Genomic DNA, 27,450 nt, shown 5'->3' with positions numbered 1-27,450 from the left:
GGTCTGAATTACCCTGGAGTTCTCCTCAAAGAGGTAACAAGTTTCCCGTTTTGGTGTATAAAATAATTCAAGCATCTCTGTATTCTTCCACTTCACCGGAAATAACAGTTTGAATGACAACAAGTCAGTGATAGTGGGAGAAGAAGAAGGAAGAGGGAAGGAGTGAAGAAAAGCATAGAAAGTTTGAATAGGTATACCGATTAAAAAGAGGAAAGAAATGGGTTGAGGGGCAGAAGAGTCAGAGAATAATAAAAGGGGGAAGAGAAGTAACAAAGAAAAAAGAAAAATTGAAAAGAGGGTAAAGGTAAAGGGGGAGGAGGAAAGGAATTGACAGTGTCGGGAGTAGGAAGAAAAATGGAGGAACAAAAGGAGAGGAGGGGGGATGAAAAAGGGGAGGGGCGGGGGGAGGGGCGGGGAGGAAGAGGAAGATAGGGAAAGAGATCCTGAATCTCATTTCAAAGCAATTTAGAAATAACTCTAATATTGCTTCCTACACACTTTGTAAGCACATTTTAGAAATGAAAAGAAATTCATAAAAATTATTCAATCATTTACCATACACATGTTAATCAAATACTTTCCAGTTATGTTTAAGAATGGAAGTTGTGTTAATAATAATTCTTAAAAATTTTTCAGCATTTATGGGAGAAGTGTGTGGACCAAAACTCTTTCTAGATTGTTAACCCATGAAAATTGAAATCACTTTTAGAATTGTATCTCAATTTAGTTAAACAAACAGTTTTTTAAAAATAATATACTGTTAGGCTGGGTCCCTTTCCTTTTACAAAGGAAAGGTTTGTTTTACAAAGACAGATTAAGTGTTTTTAATGAGTATTTTGCTGATGAAATATTAGTGAAATAGTATATGTATTACTTTTTTCAACTTAAAAAAAAAAAATAGTAGCATCCCCTTTTAAGCACTCAGAAACATTTAAGACACCTCGTGAAAAAAAAAGTCCTAACTAGAAACAGGAGTAAAATCAATTAATTTTATCATCAGAAGTAAATTTTTAATGAAGCGAACAAAAATATTTTGCTTTCCAGATAGAAAAATTCTTTCAGTCTTAAAAAACATAGAAGTTATGCAGCTAAAGTCAAATTAACTCCATGCAGTTTGATGTTGTAACTGATTCATTTTGAATTAAAATCAATTTAAATACCTAGAAGATATGTAGCTTTCAAATACAAAATTGTCTTTTTACTATTCCCACTTAAATAATATTGAGGTATGTATTCCCTCACTTTTGTTGCTTTTTACAATTTATTTTGAAAAATAACATTTATTTCCTTGTCTTTTCTTCAATTGTACAATTTCCCCCCAAACAAACCAATAATTTATTTTACATTTTGTGCAAAACAGGGACTAAACAAAGTTGTTCATTATCTTTTAACCAAATGATTTTGGAGTGAAATGCAGTACTTGTAATCTGAGGAATGTTATCGACCATCTCTTTTACATGTGTCAATAGGGGCTAGTGTGGTGCAGTTTAATTGACTAACAAATTGAATTTGGAAACATCCATTTTTTTTTAAGTTAATAAAATAAATGATTCCCTGCCTTATGCAAGTTTCTACATTGCAAACCTGAGCCAAAACCAAAAATTGAGCAGTTTTGTCACACACATTGTGTGACCCATACAAAAACAAATGATTGTTCTTAAAGTTCTTTTTCCTCCTTGAATCTCTTCTATCTCTGGAATAAATACATTTCTATTTAAGGCTTTAAACATTGAACACTTTTAAATAATAATTTGAAGGAGGAAATTTCCTTTTCTGCTTATAATTCTCTTACATTTTATGAGTTATCTTAAACACATAGTTATCTTTATTTATTTGACAGGAGAAAATGCTGAATGTGCTTTAAAATTGGGACAAATTTACACTTTTTCAAAGTTTACAGGCAGTTAAAAGAACCACACCAAGACTTCAAGTTGCAGGAAGAAGTAAAATATCTGAAGACAATAACAATGAAAAACAAGCAAACAACAACAGAATAAACAAAAACCAAGCAAACAAAAGACAAATTCTTTCAAACACTTTGAAGTCAACGTGGCCACATGTCAGTAAATGTGAAATTTTCTTTTTCTATATTTCATAGAAACCATAAGTTTATTTCAATATTGATTACGATTCATTAGAAAACAAAAAATGGAAAAATTCTATTCTAATGTATTTTCCTCCTAACTGCTTTCCAGTTTGTGTGTGTGTCCTCTTTTTTGTAAAACATGTGAAGCTTTTAAAATAGAAAGTCATTGATAACTGTTAGATTTAAAATGCAATATATATTTTGGGGATTTATCCAAAGGAGCTAATCTAAAAGAGGAAAAAGTTATATGCCCTCAAATACCTATTCAGCACTACTAACAAAAGTAAAAAAAATTTGATGTAACATATATCTAAGAATAATGATTAATGATTAACTTACATCTATTGGGCTGATGAGAACATGCTGGCTAAAAATGATCATTATCAAAACTTGCAGGCAGCATGGGAAAATACTTATGGCACAACAGCAAGTAAAAAATCAAGATATACAAATAAGATGACAAAATATAAAACTATTACAAATGGAAAACAACTGAAAAGAAGTACTAAAATTAATTTTTAATTATATTTAAATTTTTTAAGTCGTTTTATTCTCTTAATTTTTTTTCTCTCTGCATGTATTTGTATGTTCACACTGAAGGAAAATGGATCAGAATCCCATCTTTAAAATGGAGTCAAGTTTCAGTGTTTCTGAATTCAGAGAATTGAATTATGTAACTAGACCAAACACTTCTCCAGGAAAAAATAGAGAAGAAGGAGGAAGGGGGGAGGAGAACAACAAGAAGTATAATGATAATACTTTTAAAAATCATTATTCTTAAAGAAAACAATTTATCCTGCAGCTATATTTTTAACTCTCACAAACTAAATTGAACTCTGCACTGAAGATTAAATTTTCCCAAAGAAGTTGTGTAGAAAAAAAATTATTAACAAATAAATGTTGACTAGTTGTCTTTAATTTTTAAAAAGCCAAAGAAAAGAATGATGATAAATTATGGAATCCCAAGTCATCCCATTCCTATCCCTAACCTGGGAATGTGAGTCTTGACAAGAAATAACCCTTCTCTCAGGTTAATTTTAGAGCTGGACTCACTCAGAGGGGAGACATGAAGCACCAATCAACATCATTCAGTCTCCCCAACCTCAGCCTAAAATAGCCAGGTCACTGAGGCAAAACTGATTTGGGGGCTAAAAGGGTCTGCATCTCAGCCCCAGCTGCCTCCTCTCTCTTGTGTTCTTGCAGCCTCTGACTATACACAGAAGCTCTTGGTGGGGGTGGGGGGAGGATTAGAATTCAGTGAACAGCTGATTTTTAAAAAGAACTAATCAGTTTCAATTTATCAGTAGTTGATAAATTTTTAATTGAATACATTTATATTTTTTCCTCTGTCATTTTAAAACATTAAAGAAACTGACTAATTTCAGCTAACATTTAGACTTCTATTTTTACATGGAAAAAATCAACATAAAAGTGAACCGAATTCAATTATTAACTTAAATTTGTTTCCCTTTGAATTTAGGATAGGAAAAGGTGGGCTGCATTTTACAGGCGTCTAGAGATCTGAATGAAGATTTTTGTGGGGTGTAACTTGCTTTTGTCTTAGGAATAAAGAGATAGAGTAGTGGACATGTTCCCCAGGGAGAAAACCTGAGAGGTGCTTCTATTAATTCCTAAAGATTTAAATTAAATGAAGCAAACAGCACTTAAAGTTTCTGGGAACTGGAATGCCCTCCCAAGTACCCTCTTCCTTGTTCCCAGATGTAACAGAAAAGGTTTCAGGAGATCGGGGTTCCTATATAGGGAAAGGCCAAGGAACACAACAGCCTTTCTGAGACCATCTTTTAGCCCTTTCAAAAGTACACACACAGCACCAAGAAGAGTCCCCGGGCAACAGACCCACACATCCTCGCCAAGATAATTTTTTTTTTCCCCTGGCCTCTTAATTTTCCTCCGAATGTTCTTTGCTCTAGTACAAAGAACATTTGTATTAGCTTGCTTTTCAGTTAAGAAATTGTTTATTGAATACCTACTATGTGGCAGGCAGTTTCCAGCTCGTTGGTTTGTTTAAAATTGTTTATGGTCAAGAGCTGACTGAATATTAAGAGTCAGAAACAGGGAGCAGAGTCGGAGGAGGTGTGGGGGGTGGAATAGAGATATCGCCCACCTTCTTGGAGAGAAAACATTTTTCGTCTGCTCAGCAACTGATGGCTTATAGTATTTTAATTTCTGCAGACCCATGGAAAGAAAAAATATCACAAAAGTAAAAATCCGACAAACACGTGGCTGGCAAGAACAAAACGCGGATTTGGAGGGTGGGTTTTGAAGGTGGTGGAGATGGAGAAACCGAGTTGGAAGCCCTCCCCCATCCCCACCCCCAAGCCCCATTTCTTTTCAGCGCGCGGGGAAAACGGGGAGGGGGACAAAGGTGGAGCGTGCAGTTCTTTAACTCCTGACTTTTGAACGGTAGAAAATCTTCTGCCAGAAGGGCGGTGCGCCGAAGTCGGAGTCGGCTCACTGACTCTGCAAACACAAAATAATAACAAGAAAAAAAAAAAAAATCTAAGGCATTCATATCGGTGCAGCCAACACGTGTTGCGGAGTCGGCCCGGGCCGCAGGCGACTGAGACAATGGGGTCGGGGACCGGGAAAGGGAGAGTGACCCCCTTCCTCACCTGCCCTCGCAGCACGCGTGCCCGCGACAGAATTATTTCTCCCTCCCGCAGAACCCAGAGCAAAACCCCAGCTTCCGCCCAGTTCGAGGAGACTCTGGTATGACTGGGGGTCCACCCCCGCCCCGCTCCCTGGTTCGCTGGTTAAGGGGGCTCCAGGGTCCCCTGGCCGCGCTCTCCACCACCCGCTGGCGCCATCCCAGCCCCCGCCGCTAGAAACTCGTTGGCCTCGCTCGCCCCTCGGCCTGGGATCCCGGGTGCTCGTGGACCGCACGCCCGGCTCTGCGTAGCGTAGCCGGGACTCCGAAACGCGCGGCCAACTGCCCCCTCCCCCACCGCCGAGACGGGGTGCGACCGCCCACGTGTCGCCCCTTGCCCAGTCGGTCCGTCCCTCGGGTTCCCGGGGCTAGAAGATCCGGAACGAGTTGGTCAAAGGCGAGGGAAGGGACCAGGGCGGATCCGCTTCCCCCCTCCCCAGGCGGGCGGGGGAGGGGCCGCCGCCCCCTCCTCCGAGCACAGCTCCCGCCCCTCGCTTCCCCGAGCGCGGAGCGGAAATTACCCCCTCCCCCTGCGGGTCTGACCTGGGGACGTGGGCGGGGCTTAGAGCTCGGCCCCCGGCCCTCGGCGCCTCTCCCGCCTTCCCGCCGGGATCCAAATCCCGCACCCCAAACAAAGTTCCGAGACCCGAACCCAGCGCTGGGAAAGCTGCCGTCGCTGTCGCGGGTGGGACGGGGGGAGGGTACTCCACCTGTCTGCCCCCGCGTCAGGGAGGGAGAAAGGGATCATTTAGATCTCCACCCTGTCACTCCCTGCCTGAGACCTCCCCCTTCGGTTAGCCCGGGTCCGCTCACGCGACCACTCCTCTTCCTTCTCTCCACCCCTCCCTCTCTCTCGGGGTCATCTTGGGCCGGATCCGCGCTTTCCCCCAGGACCCCGAGACGTTTTAGTTCAACAGCCGAACCCCCGGTATGAACCCCGGGGGAATCCCGAAACATGATTTCCTGTGGATCCCTGGTTTCCAGCCACGATCCCCCGTGTTTCCAGCTTCACAGTCCCGCGCTCGCAGGGCCCCTCGATCCTGTATCCCCCGAGGCGAGGGAGTCTCCTAGCGCTGGGGCTGGGAAGGCCGAGACCCCCCCTCCCACTTAGAGATCTAGGGGAATAGCGCTTTTCTTCTGAAATCACCGGCTCGCGCGACCCCCTCTTGAAGACCCCAGAGTCCTCGGCTTCTCTTTGTCTCTCTCGGCCGTCCCCCGCCTGTCAGTCGCTAGCAGTTAGCTGGGGTAGGGTGGGCTAACTCCCCCCACTCCCGACCACTCGAATAAAAAATAACCGCACATTTTATCCAACCCATTAAGAGGTGGGAGATTCTGGGCCGGACCACTCTCCCCCCAGCTAGGGCCCGGGTAGGGGGATGGGTGGGGGGCGGGGCGCCTCCCTAGGGGCCAGATTCTTGCAAGGGGGAGGGGGCAAGTAGAGCTTCGGGAAAACAGCCCCCACCCGCCCAACTTACCCGGGGGGTGAGTTGAGAGGCACCCTCCCCCCCCCGGCCGGGAGTTTGGTGGGCTGGGCCGGCTTGGAGGGCCCAAGGGCCCGGAGGCGTCGGGGGTCTTCCCCTGCAGGGTGGGTGGGGGCTTTCACCACGTGGCTTCGCCTTTTTTTTTTTTTTTCCGCTCCATTTTTTTTTTTTCAAGTCGATTTTATTTAGAGGCGGCGCCAGGGCGGCCGCGGAGAAACGTGACACACCAGCCCGCTTGGAGGGGTTTCGGACAGAAGGGAAGGAGCCGAGCCGCGTCGTCCGCCTCCCAGCGCGCCGCGGGCACTTCTCCCGGGCCTCCCCGAACTCTCCCGCGACCTCTGCGCGCCCTCCGGCCGCCTTCCCCTCCTCGGCTCCGGACAACTTCAGGGGTGGGGTGCAAAGAAAGTTTGCGTCTGCTGCCGCCGCCTCCCGCCTCGGCCTAGGAGGCTCGCCGCCCGCGCCCGCCCGCTCGGCCTTGCCCAGGACTGCGTCCTGCCCGAGACCGCCACCATGAACAAGCTGTACATCGGCAATCTCAACGAGAGCGTGACCCCCGCGGACTTGGAGAAAGTGTTTGCGGAGCACAAGATCTCCTACAGCGGCCAGTTCTTGGTCAAGTCCGGCTATGCCTTCGTGGACTGCCCCGACGAGCACTGGGCGATGAAGGCCATCGAAACTTTCTCCGGTAAGAGTGCACCCACCTCCCCGGAAAAAGCACCGCGAAATGCCTGAACAACGGGGACCTGCTCCTCCTCTTTCCTTGCCCGCCAACTCCTCTCTGCCCCCGGCCTGCGGGGCTTGGCCTCGGTACCGACTCCCATCCACCTTCTCCGACGCCCCCTCCGTCCCCCCGCTGGCCCCTCGCGCGGAAATATTCGGCTTTCCTCGCCCCTTCCTCCTAGCCCGAGATGAAGAGCTGGAGGCTTTAGTGAGGTGATCCTCCTAGCCTCCCACCGACGGGGCGGGAGCCCATGTTGGCAGGAGTGGGGGGGGGCTCGCCACCGAGGCCAACTCAGTCTGGGCGCCCTACGTCAGTCCCTCGGTGTCCGAGGCTGGACGCCCCCACCCCGTGCGCACCCCCTCCCCTTCCTCCGCCGTAGGCCTTTCCGGGCTGGGAAGGGGTCCCCACTCCGCTCCCGACCTCCAGGGTTTCCGTGGGGACGGCAGCCTTCGGGCCTGACCTGAGAGGAGCGGGGTCCCGCCTACCGCCCAGGGCCCGGGGCTTGAGCCATTTTGATTTGAAAGTGGGGCGTGAGCGGGGTGGCGCGGCGGCGGCGGCGGCGGCGGGTCGCCATGCTGCTTCCCGAGACGCCCAGGCTGGGCCGAGAGGCGCGCGCCGCGGCCGCCGGGGACCCTTCCCGCGGGGCCCAGCTCCGCTCCCCCGGACCTCGCCTCCCGGCCGGCCCCGACAGGTGACCACCCCGCCGCCCCAAGCCCTTCTCCCTGGCTTGACAGGAAAATAAAGTTTCATTCTGCAGCCCCACCCCCACCCCCTGCCACAGACTTTGGGAGAAACGGGGAGCCCTTTCTCGGCCCCTTCTCCCCACATCTGGGAGCCGTAAAGGCAGCCGGCCCTCACGGACGCCCTCGCACTTCCCCCAGATCCGGCTCCCAGAGCCGTCCACTACTCGGTTACCTCAGTGAGAGAACAAAACAAAAATTCAGAAAACACGATAATGAATTTAGAGAGTCCACCATTCCCCAGGCGACCTTTTCGCATCCGGCTGCGGAACCCACTACCTGGATTCCTAGGAAGATCTCAAATCCCAGTAACTCCTGAATTACCCTGGTTTCTCCTTCTTTTTGCCGCCCCCCCGTCCTCCCCGTCCAAGCTCTCATGTTGTCTTTTTCAATTTAATCTTTAGGGAAAGTGGAGCTGCAAGGAAAACGCCTAGAGATTGAACACTCCGTCCCCAAAAAACAAAGGTAGGAAAGAGCTCTTCTCTGGGGAGGGGGTCAGCCTGGGGGCGCTGAGAGGCTGTGTTCAGGGGTCCATAGTGTCTCCAGTGGAAGAAACCCATTACTGGCCTTCCCACCCCCAACTCCGGATGTTGGGGGCAGGGAGGGAAGATTGGCTAAGATCTTGTAATGGGTGGTTTACAGCTTGTAAAAAAAAAAAAAAGCTGAGGCTGGGGTGGGCTAGGAGATGTTACTTGGAGAAGTAAAAGGGAGAAAAATCAATAGAGGAGAAACCTTGTGGAGTTTGTTCAAGGTGTGTGGGACCATTTTTGTGGGGAAGCTAAAAATCTTTAGAGAGTTGAGACTCATGGACATTCAGCAACTTTCTGGCAGGACTGTTTTTCCCCCCCTTCCCTCACCATAATTCTTAAGTGGATTGGGAGGGGGTCCCCTTTGACTCTCTAGGGGAAGTGGAATGAATTCCTGCCCCCCAAAGAATTCTGTGCTTGTGCTTTATTTATATTTCTGCAACAGGCAAGGACATTATTTTTTTCACAGACACCTACCTCTAGTCCCTCCCATCACACATCCTCCCCTCCCAACTGGATTTTGCAAATATGCTTTGGCTGTACTATCCTTTCTGAGCCCCCCACCCCCACTCCTTCAGTCCATTGTTGCAAGGGGACCGACCATCTGGGGTGAGAGCTTTGTGTTCAGGCTGTGAGCTGGGGCTCTTTGGAGGGTCTAGAACTCCCTGGATGAATGGGGGTGTGTGTGTGTGTGTGTGTGTGTGTGTGTGTGTGTGTGAGAAAGAGAGAGAGACTGTGTTCCAATACCTTCCTATTCTCACTTCAGCAAAGGGGGTAACTCTTATCATGTTATCCCCAAAGCTGATTCATGGTTCAGATCTTTCATTGAACTCTGGCTGGGAAGTATAAGGGCAGAGTCTTTCTGCTTTCTCAGACCTGACTTTAAACATGTTGACAGTGCAGAGTTTTCTCTCATGTTGCAGCCCCCAGTAAATCTTTGATCTTCTCCTCGCTTTCTCCCCTCATTTCCACTGGAAACTTGCTGCATTTTAGAATAGTTCCTGGCCTTTTCTGGGTGGGAAGGTGGAGGTGGGTGGCTCTGTTTTTCTGAAGGCAGTTAAGAGAGTCTAGAAAGTTTAATGTGAGAAAGATCTTTCAGTGGTTTAGCTTGAGATATTTAAGTAACTTGGAACTATTGTTTCTATAGATGATCAATATGGCTTGTAACTATGTTTATAGAGCTTGTGATTTAACCTCAAGTGCTTGAAATACTCTGTTATTGGAAAGGCAATTAGAGTTAGGAGTAAAGAGGCAATAAAATCGGAAGAAAGGGAAAAAGTCTTATTTATTATTTGGAAGCATTTCCTGGAGATGGGAATGAGAGAACTATGTACACTGACATCAGTAGATCTACTGAGAAGATAGGGGATATTTGAACTGAAAGCTGAGTGTTTGAAACATGTTGATGAACAATAACCAGAATAACTGGAATTCTGAAATATATGGAATTTTTTTCTTTTGCTCTAAAGGATGGTTTAAATTTTAAAGGGAATGAAGTGATAAGCAAGAAAATAGCAAAATGTGATGAAATGGAACCCACAACATTTATATTTTAATCTTCATGGTGCTCAGTGTTTATGGATCTTTTCCCCTAAGCCATCTACTTGCTTTAAAGCCATTTTTAGGCTCCTTCTTGTTCCCTCCAAAATGTATTACTGAGGGCTCCTTTCAGTTGGGAAGGGGTGGGGTTTGTGAGGAGTGGGTACAGAATCTTCCCTTCCACACCCATATTCAATCTTTTGTGTATTCTCTCCCCCTTCCTGAAATAATTTTTGAGCACAAACATTGAGTCAGTTGTGTTTTATTTTTTTCTCTGAGTGGTGGTAAGGCACTTCATTTTTCTAGAGTGAATCAATTTTTGAAGTTTTAGGATTTTTTAAAAAAAGAAAGTTTGTTTTCATGAAGTCAGTTTGCTCTATCATTTTGTGCTCTTTGAGGAAGCATGTTGTGGTATGTGTTTTTAGTCTGTCTGAAAGTATTTCTTCAGTTGGTTTGTTCCTGGCTTTTTCAGTCTCATGGATGTATAGAACAGGAACTAGTTAATTAACTATGACTAATATATTTTAAGCAAAATGAACAATGGTGCATATATATATTTTGTGTGTGTGTATATATATTGTTTTCACTATTTAAAATAGAGGAGAACTCTTCTTGATGTACTCAGTTCCAAATGAATTATGACTTTTTAAACATTTCTAAGAGATTCATAAAAACCTGGCAACCTAAATGTTCCTTTTTTTTTTTTTTTTAAGAGGGGGGTTATCGAGAAAAAGCTACAATATTTTTTAGCAGTTATTAACTCTGAGTAACTGATTTTGAAGTATTAATATATTTTGTTTTAACCTTGTCTCTATTTGCTAAATATAATTTATTCCTTTTTAAGAACTCAAGAGACTGAACATTAAGTTGAAAAACTGAAAACATTAAGTTGAATTTTTAAAATGGGCGGTGTTAAATTTCTCTGAGATCACCTTCCCAAATACTCTCTTAGTCAGTGTTGGAATTTTGGTCAAGAGTTTCAGCTTATTGTTGAGAATTTGTATATATTCCCTGTCAAGTATTAGGACAAAGGAGGAAAACCAAAAGCATTTTAAAGACAGTTGTGGAAAGGATTTGTATGTGTTTTTTTGTTTGTTTGTTTTAATTTGAGACACTTGAGTAGTTAAGGTAAAGAGGTATCATGTTAGTGAGGCTTGGGTATTTGGGGAGAAAATTCCTTAAAAGGGAATTAAATTTTTGTTTCATTTGCCACTGTGTGTGCCTTTTTCTAGAGGAATGTGGCCTAAAGATAGCATACCTCCTGTCCACTGGTGTCATCAAAATAAAAGTTGTTGCTGTTAAGAAAAAAAGTGAAGAGATGTACTGCATTTCTCTAGGTAAAATGTGTTCAAGTTAAAGACTTTGATTTCCTTAGGCAGATTAATGGTTGTTTTCTCTGACTTAAAATGAGGTGGGCTAATAACACTTTCCCTTAAATTTCTAACTATCAAAAAGCACACAGAAATTGTTCTCCTAGCCCTATAAGTGTGAGAACTCTCAGAAGAGAAAGTATTCAAACTTAATTCTGATTTTATGGTTTAATTTTCTAAAGTTAGTTGCTTTAGAAATCTCTGCAAAGGGATGTCTTGTAAGTGGCAAAAATATTTTTAAGTGATTTGCGGAGACTCTGAAGAAATAATTGGATCACTAAATGTTTTAAAAACAGACAAAAATTTTGCCTTCAGAAATGGGTTTGCCTTTAAGGAAAATTGTTCTTATGGGCTGAAAATTAAGTATGGGGGTTGTTAAGAAACAAGGGAATGTCTTTAAAAAACAACTATAAAGGAGGACAAGTACTAGGGTGGGAGTACTTGCAGGCACTTTTGCCTTAGTGGTTATGGTTGAAAGATACGTCTGACCAGATATTCAACTAGTAAGTTCAAAGTAGAAACGGTTTGTGACACTTTTAGCAAAAAGGTTTTCTTACTAATATCAAGTTTTTGAGTTTTAAATAAGTTGATTCTTAATTTTTCTGCGCTGTTTGGAGGAAAGGTGGAAATCAATTCACTTTCTCCATTTTAATTTTCACCTAGAAAATAATGTTTACAAATTCATAAATTAAGTTTTTTTCACTGCTAGAGAAATCTTTAACTTGTTATTTAGTGCTCAGTATTTCAAGGTGACTTTCCTAAAGACAGTGGTATATGACTATCCTTTGGAAGAGTTGTAGGTTTCCAGAACACTTTATTTTCTAACCCAAAGTAGAAAGATGAAATTTTACTCCAGTGGTTTCCCAGATGGAGAACTTTTGAGTAAAGAGGGGGAAGAACTGTAATTCCCATCACTAATTTATTCAAAGTATAGTTAACTGTTTCAAATGTGAAGTTTTAATGGCATAGATTTTGCTGGAACAAGAGCAAAACATTCTTTCTTGTAATTATGTTTTAGACACAAAATACATGACATTACCATTGGAAGAATCTTGATTCACAGGTCCAGAGCTTCTAATCTTTTAAAATTACCTTAATATATGTCATTTGAATCATATTTTATGTGTTTGGGTACTTTTAAGGCTTATTTTTTGAGCTTATTTATTCTATAATGTGTAACATCCAGTTGACAAAGATACCATTGAGATTGGCTAGTGAGTATAAAATTTTAAAACATTAAAATTTTAGTTAAGTGAAAAGAGGGAGACCTAAGTGCTATTTGTAGAAGTCTAAGTAAGGGTTTTTGTGTTGAAGAAATATGTATTGGTTGTACCTGTGTTGATTGTCGTGTGTGTGGGGGGGTGGTAGTGTTGGTGATGTTGTTATTAGAATAAATGTATGAAGCAAAGGCGTTTGAAGAACAGACATTTTGCCAGCTGTTAGAATTTAAATTCAGTCTTGTTCGCTCCCCATCCTCTTAAAAGATTCTTAAAATGTGGCTAATGCCTTCCAGAAAGTGCAGCTTAGATTTTGGGATGGGAGTGTTTGGGAGAGAAAAGAGGAGGAGGGAAAAAGCAGCAGGGGAGACTGGAAAAATCAGACGAGTTAGTCCTGGGTTGGAAATTCCAGACGGGGAAAAAAAAGAGAGAGAGAGAGGGAGAGAGAGAGAGAGAGACAGAGGGAGGGGGGGGGGGGGCGGAGAGAGAGAGAGAGAGAGGGAGAGAGGGAGAGAGAGAGGGAGAGGGAGATGGAGAGGGAGATGGGGGTTGGGGTGGATTGCCCGCTTCCCTTTTAAAGAGGAGCGGCTGGAGGCGCACAGCGACCCACGGGAGAGGGGGTCGCAGACACCAGGTTTAGAAGACGGGTGGTAGATTCAGCCCAGGGCAAGGCGATTTTTGCTTTCGGAGTTGCCTGCCTTCCCTTCGCTTTTTCAAAAAACAGAGAAAGTCGCGGCGGCGCTGGAGGCGCTTCCTGGAGAGCCCGCGCCGGCCCCGCTGCCCTTCCCCGCCCGCCGCAGACCAAGCCCAGCCCCGGCCTCGCAATCTCTGCCCGCTCCGCGCAGGGGCCCTCGCCTGCCTTTGAACCAGCCCCTGCCCGGGAACATCCGCAGGCCTGGGTCTCCGACGAGGGCTTCCTTTCCCAGGGTCCCGAGACCCCTGGCTGCGGCGCGCCGGCCCACAGCCTCGCCTTCGTTCTGGGAGCCCCCAGATCCCAAACCTCCCCGCGGCTTCCCCAGCCTTCCCCACTGGGAGAGGTCCCAGGCCCCGCGGTGCAGACCTTCCAGCGCCCGCGCTGTCTCAAGACCTTTACATTCTAAGGCAAGAGCTAAAGGCTGGAGGGTGATTGTGGAGTGAAGAGTCAGGGGAGGGAGGAAAAAAGCAGGTCAGGGGAAAGTAAGAGGGGAGAGGTGGAGAGAAAATGGAAGTGCATGTTAGCTGTTGCCCTCTCCCAGGAGCTGAGGCCCCTTGGCCATGGGGCATAGAACCTTGGAGAGTTAACAGCGTCGCATAATCTGTAATCTTCAGTAGATGGACTGTGTGTCCCCATGTCCCAAAGGCTGACTGAAACAATAACAAAGGGAGTAATAGTAACCAGAGGTTCTATGATGGGTTTTATTTATGTTGTAAAAGATTGACAACGGGTCTTCCAGTTGGCCACTGGCGAGGCTTTGAAGATCTTTCTCAGGGTCTCAGCCAGTGTTTGACTCCATGTTAATGTCAAATTTGCATAATACCATTTCCACCTGTGCCCAGTCCACACCTTTTTAAATGTCTGTCAAAACAAAAAAGAAAAGGTCTCTTCTCAAAAAACGTGGAATCAAAATGTATGCTTTTTTGGTTATTGATAAAAGTTTGATTTAGCTAGAAAATGATCAACCAGGAGAGCGCCTGTGACAACACAAACCGTTTCAAGGGCGCATCGCCAGCAGGGAGATGTCCAGTCCCCAGTCTGTTAACTGCATTCTAGTAGAAGAACTTGAGTTTGTTTAAAGGGGGCTCTGTACTTTTTAGTGGGTCCAAGGGGTCATCCTAGTATTGAACAAGCAGAGCCAGCTTTGTAAGACCTCCTTCTCCTTTGCAGCCAGTAGGTTTGCAATAAATAGTCATGGAATGAAGGAACAACAGGCTGGAACAAGCTTTCACCCTAAACGCAGACTGCTGAAATAAAACGTGTGTTGATTATGGGTAAATCACAGGAGAAAAGTAGGTCTGGACCTCATCATTTTAATATAGTTGGAGAAAACCTGATTGCGAAACACTGAAATGTAACTGTATACAGAACAAACACCACCAGAAATGCAGTCCTAGTGCAGAAGTCCAGGCTTCCAGGATTTGATGTTCTGGTCGTGTGGCAGAGAGCAGAGAGCATGGCGAGCCCACCAGTGAACTGCTTTTGTATGAAATACAGAGCAAGCAGCTGGATGAGTAAAATAATTTTTGACTGGATTGTCCAGATATTTTCAACACCCCTAGGACAAGTCTGATTATTAGACAAGTGGCATTTTGGTGGCTAAAGGCGTATAAGTGACCCATCAGGATGGGTGGGAATTTTGGCCATAGTTTAGGGGGAGGGTTGTGGAGAAAAGCTCTATTAGAGAGGAGACAGGAGAAGTGGAGGATCTCTCTTCATTTTCTCTTTCCCTCTCCAATGTATCTGTTTTGTGGATTCTAGTCAATCCTTTCAACATTTCCTTAGGAAAAGTGGGTTAAGGAAGGCTTCAATTTTTATTCATTTTGAGTTAGTTTCAGTTAAAAAATTAGTCCTTCATCCAGATGTTTTGGCCACTTGAAATGGAAAATGTTAAGTCTAAGTTAAGTTTGATTGGATAGTTTAGTTGATTGGGTATAGTTAGAATCTTTAAGAGGAGAAATCAGAGAATTTAGAAATTAAAAAAAATTGTTTTGTGTAAAGGTTGGTTGTGGAGTCTGAGTTCTTTGGCAACAGGAGCAGGGAGGACAGGAATCATTTTCAGAATTCTTGAGGCTCAAGGAGGGAGGAAGCTCTATTATTAGGTCAGAGTCTTATGACCTACCCTAGGTCCCTCACTCAGTCCTACAGGAGTGTGGAGGAAAGGTCTCTCCAGGAGAGCTCAGTGCTCAAAAACAAGAGTTTTGGAGTCAGGCAATGACTGGGAAACTGGAAGAGTTACTTAACCTCCTTGAGCCGTCATTGCTGTAACTGTAAGCTGGTGCTGTTACACATTAGCTATTATTTTTCTTTGTTTCCCATGTGGACCTGTGCCTCCTGTCTTTGGACTGTGTGTAACAGCTTGGCCATATATCTAAGGCAACAGGTACGGTGTTCAAGTACACTTCTGTGAATATGGCGTGTACTTTATGTGGAACAATGATGGATAGGCATATTGAGGGGGATTTGTGTGCAGGATGCTTTCGATAACCTGTGTGCTGAAAGGAAAGGCCACCTTTTGGGAGAGGGAGATGAAGCTCATCAGGGCAACCCTCAAGAGCCCCTAGATGTGGACCCTACCACTGTCTCTTAACCATCCTCTTAGGAGAATGGAGCATACATTGCAATGTTGATGCCCTCAACCTGGGCCAGGTTCCTCGCTGAAATTTCACACTTCGGTGCTCCTGTCAAAAGTGCATGTAGGGTAGGGACTTTGATGAGAGGAGAACTATCCTAATTCTGCAGATGAGGTGTTGTAAGAATTCAGGATGAAGGGGACTGTGTAAGTCCTTTTGGGGGTCTGAGGAAGAAGAAATGGGCAGCTTCCCCTATCTGGTAGGAGATGGGCATGTTTGTCTTGAAGGTCTGTTCTTGCTTAAGCTAACAAAGTAGGCATTCAGGAGTTGGGGACCCTTGGCTGCGGAGGAAGTGACTGCATACGTGGCTCCCCTTCCCGTGCCCTCTTAGATGGCAAAGACACAGTGGTCTCAGTTTCTCTCCCTGGTCTGGAAACAGTCCCCAAAGGTGTGCTCAGGACCCACCTTGATGTCCACTTCCTTTTTTCAGCCCTCCCTGCCCAAAAGGTACAAACTCACAAACCCACAGACTTTATAGCCCCTTTCCACATCTCAGTCCAGGGAATGAAGGTTGAATCTTCTCTTAGTGGGGTGGGGAGAAGGGCTTCCAATCCGGATGTGGTTTTAGGCCATTTAACAGGCTTGTGACTTTATTCAGTTACTATAAAGGGTTTTACAATTAGTTTATGCAGAATGATGTGTGTTGCCTCTTTTCTGGAGTGGCATTTGGGATTGCTTGGGACTTGTCACCTTTCCATTAGGTACTCTGAGGAGGAGAAAATGAGGGGAGAGAGGAACTAGAGTGGGCCTGTTGGGTGGAGTAAGCTTGTTGAGGCTATCTATTCAGAGTTAGACGTATTTATGCTACTTCCTCCTCCAGGTCTCTAAGTTGCTTGGGAGGAGAAGTCCAACTGTAATAGAGAGCAGTTGCTTTGGCAGGATTTGGAGACAGAACCCTAAATTAAAGGGCAAAGATGATCCTTCACAGACGTGGCTGTTGGTGGCTGCAGCCAGTGTGTTCTGAGCGAGGACGAGATGTAAATAGGATGTTGGCTGCGGAGACGGCAGGGTTCAGAAGAATAATCTCTTCACTTATTTTCTAGAGTGTCCACTCCAGCAACCTTTTATTTAATGTAGAAGGGAAAATCTAGCTGACTGAAGTTATTTTATATAGAGAGGTTTCCTCCCAATGTTTATTACCATTTGATTCAAAGCCGCTTCTGCTGACTTTTTAGAATAGAGTGGAGTGATATCTGTCCAGAATAAGCTGTGGGAGGCAAGAGGTGGAATAAAATGATCTTCACGAACCTCATAACCTCACAGATCTCTCAGATCATCTTTCTTTCACTTTCCCACCCTTGCCCCTGACCATCTTGAGTAGTTTCCTTTAAACTTCTTTTTTTTTTTTTTTTTTTTTTGTGGGGGAGGGGAGGCATGCCTCACGGCATGGGGAAGCTTAGTTCCCCGACCAGGGATTGAACCCCTGCCCCCTGCATGGGAAGTGCAGAGTTCTAACCACTGGACCGCCAGGTAATTCCCTAAACTTCTAACTAGAAGAGGAGTGATGCCTGTCTAGGCCCACGTTCCTTTGTTCTCCTCTTCAGAACATCACATGGTCAGCCACTTCAGCCTGGGTGTGTGGGGCTCTTGCCAGTCAGTCATTAGCCATTTTTTGGAGATGGAGTGGGGTGTTAATTTTAAAAATATATATTTACAACTAAATCATGTAAGAAAATATTTAACATGTTATAGACATCTGATAGCTTGCATATTGCTCCAAAGCTTGGTACTGCTAATCATGCATTCATTCACACATGTATGCATGCACCCACTTATTTTTATCTATTCAGAGTCTACTATTTATTTTTAATAAATGTATTTATTTATTTATTTTTGGCTGTGTTGGGTCTTCGTTGCTGTGGGCGGGCTTTCTCTAGTCGCGGCGAGCGGGGGCTACTCTTTGTTGTGGTGCCCCGGCTTCTCATTGCGGTGGCTTCTCTTGTTGCGGAGTACGGGCTCTAGGCGCGAGGGCTTCATTACTTGTGGCACGTGGGCTCAGTAGTTGTGGCGCACGGGCTTAGTTGCTCTGCGGCATGTGGGATCTTCCCTGACCAGGGCTCGAACCTGTGTCCCCTGTATTGGCAGGCGGATTCTTAACGACTGCGCCACCAGGGAAGCCCCAGAGTCTGCTACTGACATGCCCTCTGCCAGGTTATAGAAATATAATGAAGAACAAACAAAAGACCTTGGTCTTTAGAGTGGAGACAGCAAAGAAATACAATTTATCAGATCATTTTTCTCCAGGAGCTTTTAGGTTTCCACCTAAAAGGTTTCTATCCTTTTTTTTTGCTAAGCTGCATGGCACAGCCAAAAAAAAAAAAAATTTAAATTTTAAATTTCATTTTTATATTAATTAAAATTAATATGAAATAATTAAAATAATTTTACGTAGTAAAATATACATAACACAAAATTTACCATTTTTAAGCGTACAGGTCGGGTGTATTAAGAACATTCACAGTGGTGTGCAACCATCCTCTCCGTTCATCTCTAGAACTCTTTTCATCTTGCAAGACTGAAACTGTACCCAGTAGACAGTAACACCCCATTCCCGCCTCCCTCTGGCCATATTTAAAGCATCACCAATTTTGATTCTTACATGGTGGTCACCTCCTCATTCTGTATAAAATGGGGGTCTTTGCCTGACCCTTCTCCTGAATTATACATTTGATTAGTTATTGGGTTTTTATTTAGCATTATTGGGTCTTTTTCAGGGCAGGGAAGGGAGACATAGGGAGAAGGAGCTGCACAAAAGAGGTGCAAGATAAAATTCCTGCCCTCCAGTGTTTTCACTTTAGATCCAGGGAAAGCTGTGGGACAGCAGAGGCTAAGAGACTGCATGCAATGAGAGGCACACAAGCTCAGGAACTAACAGGAGGTAGGCTTTGAGTGAGCTTAAGCTGTGTTTTTGGAGGACAGGCAGAAAAAATAGGAGTGGATTCAGGAGAGCACTGTGGACAGGCACGGAGATGTTTGTGGGAAGACAACTCTTCTGGAAGAGAGGGATGGCATCCTAGTGGGGAGAGGCCCCCAGGTAAGTATGGCAGATGTCCGTAATTTCCCTTATTGAGCATCTTCTTTTCTCTAGAGCTCTGTGTGACGTGCTGTGGGTCAAAAGACGAGTTCCTTCTGCAATAATAGGGAGCACAGGGCTTCCCTGGTGGCGCAGTGGTTAAGAATCCGCCTGCCAATGCAGGGGACACGGGTTCGAGCCCTGGTCCGGGAAGATCCCACGTGCTGTGGAGCAGCTAGGCCCGTGGGCCACAACTACTGAGCCTGCACTCTAGAGCCCGCGAGCCACAACTACTGAGCCCGCGTGCGGCAACTACTGAAGCCCTTGCGCCTAGAGCCCGTGCTCTGCAACAAGAGAAGCCACCGCAATGAGGAGCTCATGCACCGCAACTAGAGAAAGCCCATGTGCAGCAACAAAGACCCAACGCAGCCATAAATAAATAAATAAATAAATAAATAAATAAATAAATAAATTTTTAAAAAAATGCTTTAAAAAAAATAATAGGGAGCATTTATTGACTATCTACTCAGAGCTAGGCACTGTTCCTTCATTGAGTCCTAAGAACCCTGCAGGCATTATTCTTCATTCCACAGAAGAAGAAGCTGGAACTCTGAGTGGTTATGGTAACTTAGCCAAGGTCATACCTTGAATACTGGTGCTGGGTTTCAAACCCAGGCCTTTCTACCTTCAAGGCTGAGCTCTCTTAGAAGGTGGGAATAGCTGATCCTCTAATATTCAGAGAAGTTGAATGTTTTGGGGGGGAGAGCATAAGGTTAGCAAATAAAAACATGCCCAACATTAACTTCTCCCTGCTCTGAGCCTCCTTCCTCCGTAGGTGCTTCATACTTGCCTTGCATTATTTTTCCTCTCACCATTGAGATTTTCAGGCAATCTTGAGTGGCTGAAGAAAACTAAGAACATTCTCCCCTTGTCTGGGCAGCTATCATGGGAAATGGGAATTCTGCTTTTAATGAAAAACCACGGAAAGGGGGTTGAATGAAGTGGAGAAGGACTTGAGTGGTTTAGGATTCAGGCGTCAACCTCAGTTTGCCCTTCTGCCAGATGTGTGCACACCGTGGGATCTGGGGTCAGTATCTTCCTGGGCCTCGTGTCCTCATATGAAGCCTCCCCATCTCCATGAACCCCGCTAAATAAGCTGGGTAGCTATTTTGAGTTCTAAGAGCTTCCATCCTTTGGCATTCCTATAGGTGCCAGGGCTGGCGCTTTGGGCTAATTTTTTTTTTTCCCTTCCCCTTTCCTTTTGTTTGGGTTCAAACCTGGGGAAAATGAGAGGTTGGGGGGAAGGGCGCAGGGATCGAGTGGCTTCCCCTCCCATCCGCCCTCCTCCTAGCAGGAAGGGACAAAGAGTTGACCTTTGTTACAAGCCTGCAGAATCATAATTCATAGCTCATACATGTTTTTGAGGAGCGAGAACCCAGTTACCTTTCCCTGATGAGCAGGAGCCGGCTTCATGGTGTGGTGACAGTGGCTGGCTAGTGTCAACTTGGGACTAGGCACTTAACCTCTCTGAGCTTCTTTTTGAATTGCAAAATGGAAATAAAAATATTCTCAATCTTCTGTGGTTTAGAGGCTCAAATCAACCTGTGTTCTAGGCTCATAGGAGAGTGTGGATTGTAAACCCTAAAGTACTGTGTAAACGTGAGTGATTAATAAGACTACCATTAATTGATGACACCCCAAGAGGGCAGACAAAAGAAGGTCATTCGCATCCCCAGACAAATACCCTACTCTGCATGGAGGTGTGACTCTTCGATTATAAATTTTCTGTAGCCGCTCCCAGAACGCCCTGGGAGGGGAGGGTCTTTTTTTCGAGGCCCGGAAGGCCTCTTGGTTCCGCGCCCCCAGCCCACCCCACTCCCAGGCCTCAGTTCCTGCCTTCGCAGTGGGAGGCCTCCCGCCCGGGTCCTGCCTCCTCCCACAGCCCAGCCGAGGTCTCCAAGGAATGCCGCCTCCCGGGCCATTTTCTCCCCTTCTGCTTCTGCGGCCCCACTTCCAGCCCCTTCCCAGCCCCCTACCCCCAGCCGGTTCCCACTTAAATGCTTGCAGGCCTGTTCGCAGGCGGGAAGCCCCCTCCCCCACAGGACCACCTCAGTCACAGCCCTGACCACGGGGAGGTCGGGTCTGGATTTACTAAAGGACCCAGGAGGGGGAGCCTGCCCCTCGCTGGCTGCCTGGCTCACTGATGGGGTCGGGTTTCGGCCGGTGGCTCTGGAGAGAGAGAGAGACAAAGGGCAAAGTCCTGGTCCCCACCCCCACCCGGCAGCCCCCGGCGCGTGTCCCCTCCCCCTCCGGGCCCTGCGCGCGTAGCCCAGGGCCCCCTGGGCCGGGTGGGACCGGCTGGGGAGAGTCGGGACGCCGAGGGGGTTCTGGCGGCAGAACGTTCTAGACCGCCGGGCCCCGCAGCAGAGGGGGCCCCCGGGGACATCCTCTGTCCCCCTCCTTGTGCTCTGCCGACTCGGCCCACCCAGCGGCCGGGGTGCGGGGCCGAGCGCTCAGCTTCCCCTGGGTGAGGTGAGAGGGGCTGGGGGAAGGGGCAGGCCCACGTGGGGCACAGGCCCGGCGACGCCAGCCCGGCCGCTCAGCTGCTCGGCCCTTCTCAATTGCCCGTTCATGAGGACTCCCCTCCTCCCCCCCAGCTGCTGCCAGCCCTCCCCCACTCTCAGCTGCTGCCGCCCTTCCCCGGCACCTCTTTCTCAATTGCCCTGCCCGCGCCTGCTTTCCGCCAGCCTCCTGAAAGGCCGTGTTCGCCGTCCCTTGGGCTGTTAGAGACCTTGCCCCTGCTCCCCCCAGGATGGATGAGAACCGTCTCGAATGGTGCTGTCGTGACGCCCTGGCAGAGTCTGGGGCTGGGGAGAAAGACCTCTACAGAGAGGGCATTTTGCTCCCGCACAAGCCAGGGCAGAACTCAGGATAGGTGTCCGTGTCAGAAGAGAGTTGTTCTGATGAAGATCTACACACTGGAAAGAAACAAACAGCAGCTTCCTGAAGTTTTCGGCCACCAACAGGGTCTGTGTTGGCAGCTGTGGAGAGGAGACAAGGATTCCTTGAGGTTGTTAAGGGACACACCAGAGCACCTTTCCACTAGTAGGGTGAATTAGTATTTTTCAACGTATGCTGGCATGCATTCTTATCCTTTAGCAGGAACACTAACAATTCCAAGAAGTACCCAGACTCCACTAGGGTCTTTCTCAGTGCAAGTTGTGAGTTGCAGAAAACTGATTTCTCTTGAGTCTGGTCTAGTATCCTTTTCTTTGCTTCTCTGCCTCAAAATCCTAGCCTGGAGCTGTGCTTCCAAGCTTGCCGGTCCCTCCTGAGGAGAGAGCCTCTCCCCCTTGCTCCATTTCCGAGGCATGCCCCATAGGGCTTTCCTCTGGGTGTCAGCTCCACCCTCAGTCAGGTCTCTGGGCCCCAGAGTGCCAGACCTTTTGGCTCTTAAGCTTTCTGGAGAGATGCTGACATCTCCCCTGGGGGGTGAGCTAAACCAACGTCTCTAGTGAGGCTGGGGCAGGAAATGGTCTTTCTAGCCCCCCTCCACCTTTCCCTCTGTCGGAGCGAATTAACACCCGCCCCCCCCCCCACCCCCACCCCAAGAAGATCCTGGAAATGCTTCCCATTGCCAGCCAGAGAAGGCAGGTGAGCAGTGTCCCCAGTGGTTAATTTCTTATCCACACCATCGCTGCCTGGACCAACAGGGTTGCACTGCTTACACCAGGTCACTTCTCCTGTTTGTCTCCATGCATTAGGTTTAGTCTGATGGCTTCATCACACCTCGCACTTCACACTGTGTAGGGCTCAGGAGGCCAGCTCTGGCTCTCGGAGTCCCTCAGGTGAAAGAGCACGGTTCTAGGCAGAGAGAGCACGGTGGAGGGAGGGAGTGGCAGTTGGCCTAGGCCGACTTGGAATTTGACTGGAAAGAGCTCCACTGTCTCAGCTTCTGTTTTGGCTTCCTCTGGCACTGCCCAGATGGGCAAGAAAAAAAACGTGAGCTCTCTCTAGTCAAACCATGTATTTCCGAGATGAGTGAATTGAGCAAAGGATTTATTCCTCTTTTGCTTGCTTTCCAACATCGGGTGGCGCCTTCCCACCCGCCTCTCACCTTTGCAGCCCTGCCTATCCCAAACCGACGTGAAATTTTTCAAGACAGAATTTTTGGTGACTACACTTTTTCCCTGCTAAGAAATCTCTCTGACAGTCATCCAGCCGTATTATAGTATAGTTAGCTCTTCTGCAAGTTAAATCCTGTGCCCAAATTGGAGCCGCATGCAGTAAAAGCCAGTTGGCATGCACTTAGCCATACAGGATATGGGCATTTTTCCTGCTTCTGACATCGGGGCTATACAACTTCTGCTGTGTTAACACTTCTTGTCAGAGAGAAAGAAGAGAAGTTTGGTGAGATGAGCATAAACCAGCCTGGGAGGAGGCTGGTTTATGCTCATCATAAACCAGGTAGGACTAGAACTCAGCATCAACCAGCTGAGTTCTAGTCCTACCTCACAGTTGCCAAGTCTCTTTCCTTTTCCTGAGCCTCAGTTTCTCCATCTGTGAAATGAGGGTGACTATTTAAGACCCTCTCAGACCTCGGCGTATGAATCTTATTTCCTCAATGTAGGAATCTGATTTTCTTCAATTGGAACTTCCGATTGCCGGGTTAATGGGTTGTGTGTGTGTCCTTGGTCATGTAAGAGGCCTAGTGAATCCCCCTCTTCTTCCCTGACTCCAGGTAGGCCAGGAGCACATTAAACACAGTACAAGAGCCTGCCAGAGAGGGAATATCGTCCATCCCAGAGTTTCTCCCCGAGATTTGCGTTTCCTTCCTGTCCTCAGCATTAGTTCAGGAGCACATGTGGGACAGTGTGTGTGTGCCTCATACCTTTAAAAGACCATGTTCATGGGACCACAGATACACTCCAGTGGTGTCCCTGCTTTCCAGCTCCTCCCCTCAGTACTTTGACCCCTTGGTGGTGGCATCTGCTCTGCTTGGTCCTGCACCTTCCAGTAGGTCAGTGTTTTCCTTTCCAGCCCCTACCTTGCTGGTCAACCCACCCGACTGCCTGCCTGTCTGGCTGCCCTGCCTCTGGATCAGCCTGGCACGGAGCCCTGGGCATTGGGCCAGCTCCTCCTCCCCTCCCCAGCCTGGCCCGCTTTCTCAGCTACTGCCATGCTTGGAGCGTGCCAGGTCCGCCCCCTTCAGAAGCTTTCCTACACAATTATTTTTTTCTCCACCTCTCCACTCTACAGGGATAAGGAGGCAGGGTGGGGAGGAAGGACTAGGTCAGTGGTGATCTTATGGAAAGGGCAGAGGTTGGCACGTTAGGACATCTTTTATGTGTGATTTCCAGCTGGGGAGAAAAACTGGGATGGGAGCCAGCTTTGGGGGGGGTGGTGCTTATTCTCCGGTGTCAGCCGCATGGGACTCTTGTTGAGGAGTCAACAAGATCACCCACTTCTTTTTTTTGGCCGCACTGTGTAGCACCCGGAACTTCCCCGACCAGGGATCGAACCCACGCCCCCTGCAGTGGAAGCATGGAATCTTAACCACTGGACCACCAGGGAAGTCCCAGGATCACCCACTTCTGAAAGGGTACTGTGGCCAGCCCACCTCCCCAACCCATTTAACCTTGTCTATTCTCTTCTCCCATCCCAAACCAAACTGAGGGGACTTCCCTGGCAGTACAGTGGTTAGGACTCCTCGCTTGCACTGCAGGGGCACGGATTCGATCCTGTTCGGGGAACTAAGATCCTGCAAGCCCTGCAACATGGTCAAACAAAACAAAACAAAACAAAAAAACAGCAACAGCAAAAAAAAACCAAACTGGGGTCCCCTGCTGGACTGTAAACTCCTGAGAGCAGGAGGCTTGCCTGGCCTCTTCATCCCTCCACGCTCTGTGCTGCAGCATAGCGCCTTGCACTGTCCAGTAGAACTGCGAGGCAAGTCACATATGTAAGTGTAAATTTTCTAATAGCCACATTAAAAAAGAAAAAAGTGAAATTAATGTAGACCATTAATTCAAAAATTATTTTTAAAGTTAATTCAAAAGATTATTAGTTCAATATGGAATCAATATAAACGATTAATGAGATCGTTTACTTTTGGGGGGGCTACTAAGTCTTAGGAACCCAGTGTGTATTTTATTTTACTGTTAGAGCCTCTCCCAATTCATATGCTAAATTTTCATTGGAAACAGTTGATCTGTATTTAGAGTTCATAAAATATACAGAAGAAAAAGTTAAATTATACAAACATTTTAATTTTAAGAAAAAATTCAGTTGCTGATTTGAAGTGCTCAGTAGCTACATGTGACTAGACTAATGGCTACTGTAGTGTGGACAACACAGGCCCAGTGCATAGTAGGTGCCAAGAAAATCTGGAATGATTCCACAGCAGCTGGACACCAGAAACCTTGGGGAAGTGGTAGTGACCTTCTCCCCTTGGGTAGTGACTGCTGATTAGAATTGAAAGAGCATGGTGTTACTGCAAGTTTGAAAAATCTTAGTTGCTCACTCTTAAAATTGCCAGGTAATAACCCCAACTCCATCCCCAGTCAAGCTTAGCTTTCTAATTGCCTTGGGCTAGTTTCTTCCCACATTTTCGAGGAGATGTCTGCAGGCTGGAGTGAATTTTGCATTTTTCTGGTGGAGAGTGTTCTTAGCTTTTATCATATTTCCTAATGGGAACCTAGTCTCCAGGAAAAAAAGGGGGTTAAGAACCACTTAGGCAGACCATTAAGGCACAGAAAATCACTCTAATTAAGAAAGTGTATCACTATAGGTGGACAGGGTTGATCTCTGTCTGGGGACACAAGATCCAGTAAAATGGACTAATCCTAGTCCTTGTTCCCCTGATATGAGAAACTGAGGTCTAGGGAGTTGAAGGCCTAACTTGCCCAAGAGCAAGCAGCCTGCTAGTCAGAGAATCACGGCCCGGGGGAGGGGTGGAGAGGTGAAGGGTCTAATCTGGAGATCCTGGTTTAATCCTAGTTCTCTGGAGAGATGAAAGTCCAGGTTTGACTCTGATAGTGGCCTCTGGGGGTTGAGGCCCCAAGCCTGAAAAGATTTCCAAAACCTACTGTTGCCTCCCTCCTCACGACTGGCCTGCTCCACCCTGGTTTAAAGGAACGCTTCCCTCTCGGGCAGGGTGAGGCGGCCAGCGTGATTGAAGATGGCACGCTACCCTCTGGGAATGGGGGTGGAAAGAGGAAGGAGCTGGTTTGCAAAGGGTTAGAAAAAGAACACTCCCTGGGGCAGTTTTTAGCTGTCCTCCGGAAGACCTGAAGACTGTTCCCCGGGTGCATTCCGTCCAGGTGTGCATCTGTCATATGGGGAGGCCCCCTTCTGAAAAGTGTCCTATCTATGCATCTGTTCCTCTCTCCGCTGGACTCAGGCCCGTTCTCCCTGCCCTCAGCCGGCTCCTCACCAGGGCCTGGATTCTTGCTAATAAAAATAAAAGAGGAAAACCTCATTGGCTTAGACCCATTAATTTTGAATCTGTGATGACTTTAAAATTGGGTGAGCTAGAATTATCTTTTTATTTTTGTTTTATTTATTTATTTATTTTTATTGGAGTATGGTTGCTTTACAATGTTGTGTTAGCCTCCACTGCACAACAAAATGAATCAGCCACACACACGCAGATATCCCTTCCCTTTTGGACATCCCTCCCACCTAGGCGACCACAGTGCCTTAGGTAGAGTTCCCTGTGCTATAAAGTATGTTCCCATCAGTTGTCCATTTTATACATAGTATGAATAATGTATATGTGTCAATCCCAGTCTCCCAATTCCTCCCACCCCACCCCTTTCCCCCATGGTATCCATACATTTGTTCTCTACGTCTGTGTCTCTATTTCTGCTTTGCAAATAAGATCATCTATACCATTTTTCTAGATTCCACATATATGCGTTAATATACGATATTTGCTTTTCTCTTTCTGACTTACTTCACTCTACGACACTCTAGGTCCATCCACGTCTCTACAAATGACCCAATTTCATTCCTCTTTATGGCTGAGTAATATTCCATTGTATATATGTACCACATCTTCTCAGAATTATCTTTTTTTAAAAAGTTTTTTGTTATGGAAAAAAAAAAACTTTGGAATGTGGAAAGGATAATTAAATAATTCCACCATGTACTCATCACCTAGCTTTAAAAATTACCAAATCAGGGCTTCCCTGGTGGCGCAGTGGTTGAGAATCTGCCTGCCAATGCAGGGGACACGGGTTCGAGCCCTGGTCTGGGAGGATCCCACGTGCCGTGGAGCAACTAGGCCCGTGCACCACAACTACTGAGCCTGCGCGTCTGGAGCTTGTGCTCCGCAACAAGAGAGGCCGCGACAGTGAAAGGCCCACGCACCGCGATGAAGAGCGGCCCCCCCTGCTCGCTGCAATTAGAGAAAGCCCGTGCACAGAAACGAAGACCCAACACAGCCAAAAATAAATAAATAAATAAAATTACCAAATCATATCCAGTCTGTATTAATTTTCCCCCTAATTACTTTAAAGCAAGTCCTAGACATGACATTTTATCTGTAACTATTTCAGTATGTATTTCTAGAAATCAGTATGATTTTAGTTTATTTTTTATTTTATTTTTTTGGCCGTGCTGCACGGCTTGTGGGATCTTAGTTCCCTGACCAGGGATTGAACCTGCACCCTCGGCAATGAGAGCACAGAGTCCTAACCACTGGACTGCCAGGGAATTACCTGATTTTAAAATATTAACAGTATATATTTTTTAAAAA

At 46.5% G+C, this 27,450-nt stretch overlaps 1 protein-coding gene across 3 annotated transcripts in view; it reads left to right on the top strand.

Moving 5' to 3' along the window:
• The first annotated feature begins 6,481 nt into the window (after nucleotides 1–6,481).
• The window catches only part of IGF2BP1 (insulin like growth factor 2 mRNA binding protein 1), a 41,932-nt gene continuing 20,963 nt past the window's right edge, over nucleotides 6,482–27,450 (top strand). For 2 of the 3 annotated variants that reach the window (XM_068531233.1, XM_068531232.1), the window contains exons 1-2: nucleotides 6,482–6,920; nucleotides 8,101–8,161. In XM_068531233.1, coding sequence (XP_068387334.1) covers nucleotides 6,746–6,920; nucleotides 8,101–8,161 — 236 coding nt within the window. In that variant the 5' untranslated portion in view covers nucleotides 6,482–6,745. Of the gene's footprint in view, nucleotides 6,921–7,569; nucleotides 7,648–8,100; nucleotides 8,162–27,450 lie in introns of those variants that run through there. The other variant, XM_068531234.1, reaches the window with a different exon arrangement.

Source organism: Eschrichtius robustus, chromosome 20, assembly GCF_028021215.1.
Source record: "Eschrichtius robustus isolate mEscRob2 chromosome 20, mEscRob2.pri, whole genome shotgun sequence".
Classification (NCBI taxonomy): Eukaryota; Metazoa; Chordata; class Mammalia; order Artiodactyla; family Eschrichtiidae; genus Eschrichtius; species Eschrichtius robustus.
This window is presented reverse-complemented; position numbering and strand designations above follow the sequence as displayed.